Consider the following 10,000-nt stretch of genomic DNA (forward strand, 5'->3'; position numbering starts at 1 on the left):
CTTGGCAGATGTGGTGTAGCGTATATATGGATTTGTCCGAACGCAGTGACGCCTCCTTGAGCTACTGAAACTGAAACTGCCAGGGGCAACACGTTCACTGTTGACTGCAAGAACGAGAGAGAGAGAGAAAAAAAAAGGACCCGTATATGTATAACGACAGCATAGTAGAAGAACAGAAAGCGCTGCTATGACCATGAGGATTTCTCCCCCACTCCCACACACCCTTTCAAGTAGACAAGATGGCGGAGAATTTAGCGAACAGAGCACTTCCGCTTCAGCCGTTTCCTCTGTGAGGCAGGCAGCCAATCACAACGTCGCTTACACTTTGCCTTGTCGCGGTCTCCTAGATTCAATCACATGGAAGCGCATGAAGAATGGAGGTTGTCGCCTCACCTCTCCTTTCTCTTCATAATTCGGGTGTGGGGTGGGGGGGCTTTGTAGAGACTGGGGTTATCATACACGCCAGGCCAGACATGCATACACGCAAGCACACACAGGCGCGCGCGCGCGCGCGCACACACACACACACACACTTACTGACTCATTCACACGCTCTATCTCTGTCTCTCACTCCTCCTCCCCTCCCTGAACCCTTTCTCTCTCACACACGCACACACACACGCACACACACACACACACACACACACACACGCACACACACATACCATCACTAGCACGCGCACGAGCATATGCACACACACACACACACACACACACACAGAAGTATAAACATACAGACATACGCACAGATGAATCCTCTTCATTTTTTAAATACACACACAGGCGGGCAAACACGCTGTCTCTCCCCCCCACCCCCCCCTCTCTCTTCCCTCTCCTCGCCGTACACTCACGCACATATTATACAGATGTGCAAACGCACAAACATATGCATATAAATGTTTGAACACATGCAGGCGGAACACACACACACACACACACACGCGCGCGCGCGTACACGCACGCACACACACACTGGGCACGCGGATTTAACATCAGAGAAGAAAGAAAAATGGCACTGGGGAAGCGAGTCAGTCCCAAGTAAACTGGGCTACCGTCCCTGGATTTCCAGCAAACTGGTCCCCCCCCTCCCACCCCGCGCCCCCCCCTCCCCCCCTCCCACGTAATCTGCATAAGAGACATAATCTGCACTTCTGAGAGGTCCTCTCAGGGTTTGGTTTTTCTCTAGTCATCATCGTCTGAGGGGGTCCTCCAAGGGTATCTTTAGTGCATTTCGAGTGCTGAGAATTGAACCTGCCTGCAGGAAGAAGCAGCGCGCCGTGGCCAAGTGGTTAGCGTCGCGGTACTGACGACTGGGAGGCCGAGGGGTTCGAGCCCTTGAACTGTGTTGGCCGCGAATTTCTCCTGGCTTCAGGCTGAACACGAGTGTGTTTGTTGTGTTACAGTGGGGCTGACTTAACTTGCATGTGTATTGCATTGCATTGTATCGTATCGCATCGTATTTTATCATTTTTTTCCGACACAACTGGTTTCTCTTATGTGAAATTCTAGATGCTATCCTCGTGGAAGGGAGCGCATCTCTACAGTACAGCGCTACCCACATATCATCTTTTATCTGAATTTAATTCAATTTAATTTTATGTTATTTTTTGGTCGACAAATATATTTGTTTTACCTCCAAAACTTTTTTTTCCCCCAGTATCAGAGACATTCCTTTTGTTGTTGCCGGTAAGTTCTTTAATGTACGCTTGGTGCATGCCGCCACACGGAGCCTCGATTTATCATCTCATACGAAATTCTGATTCTGATGCAAGGGGGAATAACTGGCTCGGAAGGCCCCGCGCCAGCCACGAGCCTGGCACTGAAGCCGACTTCCTTTCTGGAGAGCGTCAAAGGGAAATGACTCTCACTGTACGCGACGGAAGTGGCGAGGTATGGCGAGGCGGAAGTCGCTGGTACGGCGGAGGAAGGGGGAGGATAGGAGTGTGTGTGTGTGTGTGTGTGTGTGTGTGTGTGTGTGTGTGTGTGTGTGTGTGTGTGTGTGTGTGAAGAGAGACAGAGAGAGAGAGAGAGAGAGAGAGAGAGAAAGAGAGAGAGAGAGAGGTGTTAACTTTCTATCAATAAATGCTGTATTTTATATCATATGCATGTGAAAACAATTTTTAAAAATCCCGTCTGAAAGAACAACACCCTACTCTCTCTCTCTCTCTCTTTGTCTCTCTCACACAGACAGACAGACAGACAGACAGATAGACACACACACACACGTACTACTGACCCGACCCTGGAAATGAAAGGCGACAATGAAGAAATACAATACAATACAATACAATACAATACAGTGCCATGCAATACAATGACACGATAAAATAAAACACAAAGCAAAGAGAGAGAGAGAGAAAAAAGGCGACAATGAAGAAACATAATACAATACTATACAATGCAATGCAATACAAAACAATACAATACGATACGATACAATACAATACCATGCCATACAAAACAATACAATGCCAAAAAATACGACACGATACAACAAAAACACAAAAGCAAAGAAAAGAGAGACAGACAGACAGACAGACACACACACACACACACACACACACGCACACAGAGGCAGACAACAACAAAAGGCACCACCGACCTGACACGGAGAACGAAGGCGACAACGAAGAAGCAGCTGATGATGGCCGAACACGTGGAGATGACCACCACTTGCGTCCTGCTCAGTCCTGCAACAACAACAACAACAACAACATCAACAACAACACTTGACATTAGAACATTGATGCTGACAGTCCGGCCGACCGGACAGGGCCATAATGATCAGGACTGTCCAGCTTAAAACACACACACACACACACACACACACACACACACACACACAAACACACACAAAACACTCCCCCAAAAAAACCCATAACAACAACAACAACAAAACACCAACAACAAAAAACATAAACAAATCAAAAACAAAACAAAACAAACAAACACAAAAAAAAACTACAAAGAAACAAACAAAAAGAACAACAACAATTTCAACCTCGTTAAACTAAACTTTCGCTACAAGGAACTGGCAGAACGATGAGGCCAGGAAAGCAAAAGGGTTTAACAAGAAGAAGGGGCGGTCACTCTCACACTGACCTGAAGTTGTGGCCCTTGTAAAAAAAAATAAAAAAAAAAAATAAAAAAAGGAGTGTAAATACCAATCTTCATTGTTGTTTAATCTGCTACAAGACAAAAACAAAACAAAACAAAACACAAACAAAACAAAAACAACAACTAACTGCATAACGACAGCTCATGACGTTATATACTGACCACAAAGCTCCTCGAGGCAAATATAAGACCTGTCTGAGCTGTCAGCATTTTTTGCTTGGTTTTTCTTCCTTGGATTACCAACAACAACAACAACAAAAAAAAAAAAGGAACAAAAAACACACCCCTTCCCTCGAGGACACACACACACACACACAAAACCATTTATAACAAGAGAGGCAAGGCCTTCAAGACTCACTTGTGATAAATTACGTCCCCTAGCATTAATTACAGAGTAATTTCCCTTTTTCACTATCAGCACCAAAACGTTTGCAAAATAAATAAAAATTCCATGCTTAGCAAAAGAAGTTCCTGTTTGAACAGAAAATGATAATAATGACTGCTCTTGTTGTTGGGTCAGAATAAGAGGTCAAAGTGCCAAGTTTAGAATATAAAAATATAAATATAACAGTAAATGCAGTTTGCATATAATCAGGCTTCTTTTTTATTTTTTTATGCCCATCCCAGAGGTGCAATATTGTTTTAAACAAGATGACTGGAAAGAACTGAATTTTTCCTATTTTTATGCCAAATTTGGTGTCAACTGACAAAGTATTTGCAGAGAAAATGTCAGTGTTAAAGTTTACCACAGACACACAGACACACGGACACACACACACACACACACAGACAACCGAACACCGGGTTAAAACATAGACTCACTTTGTTTACACAAGTGAGTCAAAAAAACCCACATACTTTAGGCCAATGACACTGCAAAATGAACAGCTACTGCCGAGCTGTGTTTACAATTCCCCCAATCGCCAGAGCAAAACAGCACAGGCAAGTACTCTGCAGACTGTGAAGAAGACAGAAAAAAACGTAGCAAGGAATTTTGGAGAGAGAGAGAGAGAGAGAGAGAGAGAGAGAGAGAGAGAGAGATTGATTCAAAAACTTTATTACTCAAGAATAAAGATTTTAGGCATCGCCCAGTCTTCCAATCTGTCCTTGTGACAACATTAACAATAACAACATTAACGATAACGACACAAAAATAATAATTTTGTTACCACTGCTACATCCACGAGAGAGAGAGAGAGAGAGAGAGAGAGAGAGAGAGAGAGAGAGAAGGGAGAAGGAACTGGACTGGTAAAGCAGAAAAAGGAGATAAAAATAAAGAAGTTAGGTGGAGAGAAAAAAAAAAAAAAAAGGGCAGAAAGTAAGAGAGCGACAGAAAAGAGATTACTGGCACCAGATTTTCCAGAAGGCGGGGATGTTCTCTATTCGAACCGGATTCTCAAGGGAGTGAAATCATCATCACCACCACCATCACCACAACTACAGCAATAATAACAACATAATCCGTATATAAAAATTATTGTCACTCCTGCTTAAACAACAACTACCACCACCACCACCACTACAACAATAATAACAATATAATCCGTATATAAAATGTCAGTACTGCTTAAACAACAACTCCTACCACCACCACCACCACCACAACTACAACAATAATAACAACATAATCCGTATATAAAATGTCAGTCCTGCTTAAACAACAACAACTACCACCACCACCACCACTACAACAATAACAACAACATAATCCGTATATAAAATGTCAGTCCTGCTTAAACAACAACACCACCACCACCACCACTACAACAGTAACAACAACATAATCCGTATATAAAATGTCAGTCCAGCTTAAACAACAACTACCACCACCACCACCACTACAACAGTAACAACAACATAATCCGTACATAAAATGTCAGTCCTGCCTAAACAACATCACCTTCCACCACCACCACCACCACCACCACTACAACAGTAACAACAAACCCCGTGTCTTAAAAACGCCAGTCTTCCTTCAACAACAACCACAAACACCAGTACCAAAATCTACATTCAAAAATTTCATCTTGTTTTGTAATTTATTTGACTACACACATATGCATATACTGGATGTATGTGTGTGTGTGTGTGTGTGTGTGTGTGTTTGAGAGAGAGAGAGAGAGAGAGAGAGAGAGAGAGAGAGAGAGAGAGAACTGACGAAAATGTTTTAATGAAAATCGGCCATAGCCCAGAATTTAATCTTATTTCATTTATTCGTTTTGTGTTTTTTGTTTGTTTTTGTTTGTTTGTTTTTTGTTTTTCGTTTTCCATTTAGAGAGAGAGAGAGAGAGAGAGAGAGAGAGAGAGAGAGAGAGAGAGAGAGAGCGGGGGAAAACATATGTCAGCCATGCTCTCTGTGCAGTCAGCAGTAACAGCACACACACACACACACAGAGAAAAAACCCACATAAAAACCCTTACATGTGTACACACACTCACAAACACACACACACACACATATATTCACACACAAACACACTCTCACTCACATACACATAAACCACACACACGCACACACACACACACACACACACACACACACACACACACACACTTTCTCACATACAATCACGCACTCCACCCACCCCCTCCCCCTCCCCATCCCCAGCATCTTGCCCCAAACACTACATGACACGAGCCGAGAGTAAATCTCCACAGCTGTTCCATCTGACAATGCAACACGCGCGCGCAAACACACACACACACACACACACACACACACACACACACACACACACACACACACAGAAACAGGCAAGTTCCCTTCACGGCGCACACAGCGACCCCACACGCAGAAACAGGTGCGCTCGTGCAAGCACTTCGCATCTCACTCATTCTCTCTCGCCTCGAGAAAGTAGAACTCTTTCCTGCTTGGCTTGCATTCTTTATCGATCAACTACTGACTGGGGTGTTCTCTGCATCGCACATCATACAAACAGAAATCGCAAGGACAGCGTGCATTTCTCTCTCTCTCTCTCTCTCTCTCTCTCTCTCTCTATATATATATATATATATATACATTGGTCCCTGTCACATGGGATAAACTTTCATGCTAAATAATTTGTCATGTCGAAACAATTTTTTTTTTTTGGAGGTAAAGTGCATTAAAATGACACTCATCGTCATCATCATCTTCCTCCTCCTCCTTCTTCTTCTTCTCATCATCATCATTCTTCTTCTTTTTGTGTTTCTTCTTTTAGTGCACACATAACTGCACTGCTCTGCTTGTCCTCAGGAGAAAAGAATCAACCAATAAAATATGATGACATCGCTCGGGTCTTACAGGCTTTATGTCTCACACTGTATTGAAAAAAAAAAATCATCTCTCTCTCTGCTACAAATGCATAAACAAACTTGCTCCTCTGTTACCTGTGAGTATCAGTATCAGTATCAGTAACTCAGAGAGGCTTCAAAGCCATACACGCTACACCACATCTACTAAGCAGATGCCCGACCAGCAGCGTCATCCGACGCGTTATCTGTGAAGGCAACGAGGTAAGAGGTTCTCCTCCTCTGTTACTGGCGACCGTGTAACCCAGTAGTAGTACAACCAGCCGTTATGTTGGGGAGCGAACCCGACAAGAAAAATTCCATCAGGATAGGGACGGGCTGACCTGCCCCAAGACACGCCGCATGAAAGGGGGGGGGGGGGGGGGGGGGGGGGGGTGGGAGAAGAATCTTCTTCTAGGGGCAGCGTTGTCAGCATCAGCACTGCCCAGACTGAAACCTGTATGGTAGGACAGCAACTCAACATCTCTTCCGTGATCAGGCCGCTGCGTGCACTGGCTTATTGAATCTTCCTGTGTGCATACCAGATATGGACCCTCACAGCGGATTAGTTAGGAAAAAAAAACCCATGTGCATGCCAGATATGGACCCTCACAGCGGATTAGTTAGGAAAAAAAAAAACCATGTGCATGCCAGATATGGACCCTCACTGCGGATTAGTTAGGAAAAAAATATGTGCATGCCTGATATGGACCCTCACAGCGGATTAGTTAGTAAAAAAAAAAAACCATGTGCGTGCCAGATATGGACCCTCACAGCGGATTAGTTAGAAAAAAAAAACCATGTGCATGCCAGATATGGACCCTCGCAGCGGATTAGTTAGGAAAAAAAACCCCATGTGCATGCCAGATATGGACCATCACAGCGGATTAGTTAGGGGAAAAAATATGTGCATGCCAGAAATGGACTCTCATAGCGGATTAGTTAGGGAAAAAAATATGTGCATGCCTGATATGGACCCTCACAGCGGATTAGTTAGGAAAAAAAAAAAAAACCATGTGCATGCCAGATATGGACCCTCACAGCGGATTAGTTAGGAAAAAAAAAACATGTGCATGCCTGATATGGACCATCACAGCGGATTAGTTAGGAAAAAAAAAAGATGTGCATGCCAGATATGGACCATCACAGCGGATTAGTTAGGAAAAAAAAAAAAATGTGCATGCCAGATATGGACCCTCACAGCGGATTAGTTAGAAAAAAAAACATGTGCATGCCAGATATGGACCATCACAGCGGTTAGGAAAAAAAACCCATGTGCATGCCAGATATGGACCATCACAGCGGATTAGTTACGAGAAAAAAAAAGATGTGCATGCCAGATATGGACCATCACAGCGGATTAGTTAGGAAAAAAAACAACATGTGCATGCCAGATATGGACCCTCACAGCGGATTAGTTAGGAAAAAAAACAACATGTGCATGCCAGATATGGACCATCACAGCGGATTAGTTAGGAAAAAAAAAAAAGATGTGCATGCCAGATATGGACCATCACAGCGGATTAGTTAGGAAAAAAAAACCCATGTGCATGCCAGATATGGACCCTCACAGCGGATTAGTTAGAAAAAAAACAACCATGTGCATGCCAGATATGGACCCTCACAGCGGATTAGTTAGGAAAAAAATATGTGCATGTCAGATATGGACTCTCATAGCGGATTAGTTAGGAAAAAAATATGTGCATGCCAGATATGGACCATCACAGCGGATTAGTTAGTAAAAAAAACCCATGTACATGCCAGATATGGACCATCACAGCGGATTAGTAAAAAAAAAACCATGTGCATGCCAGATATGGACCCTCACTGCGGATTAGTTAGGAAAAAAAAGATGTGCATGCCAGATATGGACCATCACAGCGGATTAGTTAGGAAAAAAAAAACATGTGCATGCCAGATATGGACCATCACAGCGGATTAGTTAGGAAAAAAAAACCATGTGCATGCCAGATATGGACCCTCACAGCGGATTAGTTAGTAAAAAAAAAAACCATGTGCATGCCAGATATGGACCCTCACAGCGGATTAGTTAGAACAAAAAAAACCATGTGCATGCCAGATATGGACCCTCACAGCGGATTAGTTAGAACAAAAAAAACCATGTGCATGCCAGATATGGACCCTCATAGCGGATTAGTTAGAAAAAAACACCATGTGCATGCCAGATATGGACTCTCATAGCGGATTAGAAAAAAAAAAAAAAAAAAAAAACTACGTTGGCATGACTACGTAGCAAGACCCTGTGGCCTGGCTAAAACAATTCTCCCAGGAACGTTACTGTTGATGGACGGAGACGGGGGTGGTGGGGTGGGGGGGTGTAGGAGTGAGGTGGGGGCAATCTGGTGAACAGTTCTTTGCGGAATTGAAGAAGACGACGACGACGACAACGACGTTAACACACAACCGACAGACCTGGATGAATCTTATGAACTATTTGTTCTTCAGTGCAGTGCCCCAGCGACTCTTTACAGAAGAAGAAGAAGTGTGTGACTGAGAAGAAGAAGAAGAAGAAGAAGAAGAAGAAGAAGAAGAAGAAGAAGAACTGTGTGACTGAGAAGAAGAAGAAGAAGAAGAAGAAGAAGTGTGTGACTGAGAAGAAGAAGAAGAAGAAGAAGAAGAAGAAGAAGAAGAAGAAGAAGAAGAAGAAGAAGAAGAAGAAGAAGAAGAAGAAGTGTGTGACTGAGAAGAAGAAGAAGAAGAAGAAGAAGAAGAAGAAGAAGTGTGTGACTGAGAAGAAGAAGAAGAAGAAAAAGAAGAAGAAGAAGAAGAAGAAGTGTGTGACTGAGAAGAAGAAGAAGAAGAAAAAGAAGAAGAAGAAGAAGAAGAAGAAGAAGAAGAAGAAGAAGAAGAAGAAGAAGAAGAAGAAGAAGAAGTGTGTGACTGAGAAGAAGAAGAAGAAGAAGAAGAAGAAGAAGAAGAAGAAGTGTGTGACTGAGAGGAAGAAGAAGAAGAAGAAGAAGAAGAAGAAGAAGAGGAAGAAGAAGAAGAAGAAGTGTGTGACTGAGAAGAAGAAGAAGAAGAAGAAGAAGAAGAAGAAGAAGAAGAAGAAGAAGAAGAAGAAGAAGAAGAACTGTGTGACTGAGAAGAAGAAGAAGAAGAAGAAGAAGAAGAAGAAGAAGAAGAAGAAGAAGAAGAAGAAGAAGAAGTGTGTGACTGAGAAGAAGAAGAAGAAGAAGAAGAAGAAGAAGAAGAAGAAAAAGAAGAAGAAGAAAAAGAAGAAGAAGAAGAAGAAGAAGAAGAAGAAGAAGAACTGTGTGACTGAGAAGAAGAAGAAGAAGAAGAAGAAGAAGAAGAAGAAGAAGAAGAAGAAGTATGTGACTGAGAAGAAGGAGAAGAAGAAGAAGAAGTATGTGACCGAGAAGAAGAAGAAGAAGAAGAAGAAGAAGAAGAAGAAGAAGTGTGTGACTGAGAAGAAGAAAAAGAAGCAGAAGAAGAAGAAGAAGAAGAAGTGTGTGACTGAGAAGAAGAAGAACTGTGTCATGGAACAAGAACAAGAACAAGAAAAGAAGAACTGTGTGACTGAGAAGAAGAAGAAGAAGAGGAAGAGGAAGATCAGTGTGATTGAATACACTACCACTCAACCCTCCTTCAC

General features: G+C 42.8%; 1 protein-coding gene across 1 annotated transcript in view; it reads right to left on the reverse strand.

Annotated features, from left to right (window-relative positions):
• LOC143287218 (uncharacterized) overlaps positions 1 to 10,000 on the reverse strand; it is a 158,097-nt gene that overhangs the window by 33,900 nt on the left and 114,197 nt on the right. Inside the window, exon 3 of the mRNA XM_076595164.1 lies at positions 2,603 to 2,690. Coding sequence (XP_076451279.1) covers positions 2,603 to 2,690 — 88 coding nt within the window. The remainder of the gene's footprint in view (positions 1 to 2,602; positions 2,691 to 10,000) is intronic.

This window comes from Babylonia areolata, chromosome 11 (assembly GCF_041734735.1).
Source record: "Babylonia areolata isolate BAREFJ2019XMU chromosome 11, ASM4173473v1, whole genome shotgun sequence".
Classification (NCBI taxonomy): domain Eukaryota; kingdom Metazoa; phylum Mollusca; class Gastropoda; order Neogastropoda; family Buccinidae; genus Babylonia; species Babylonia areolata.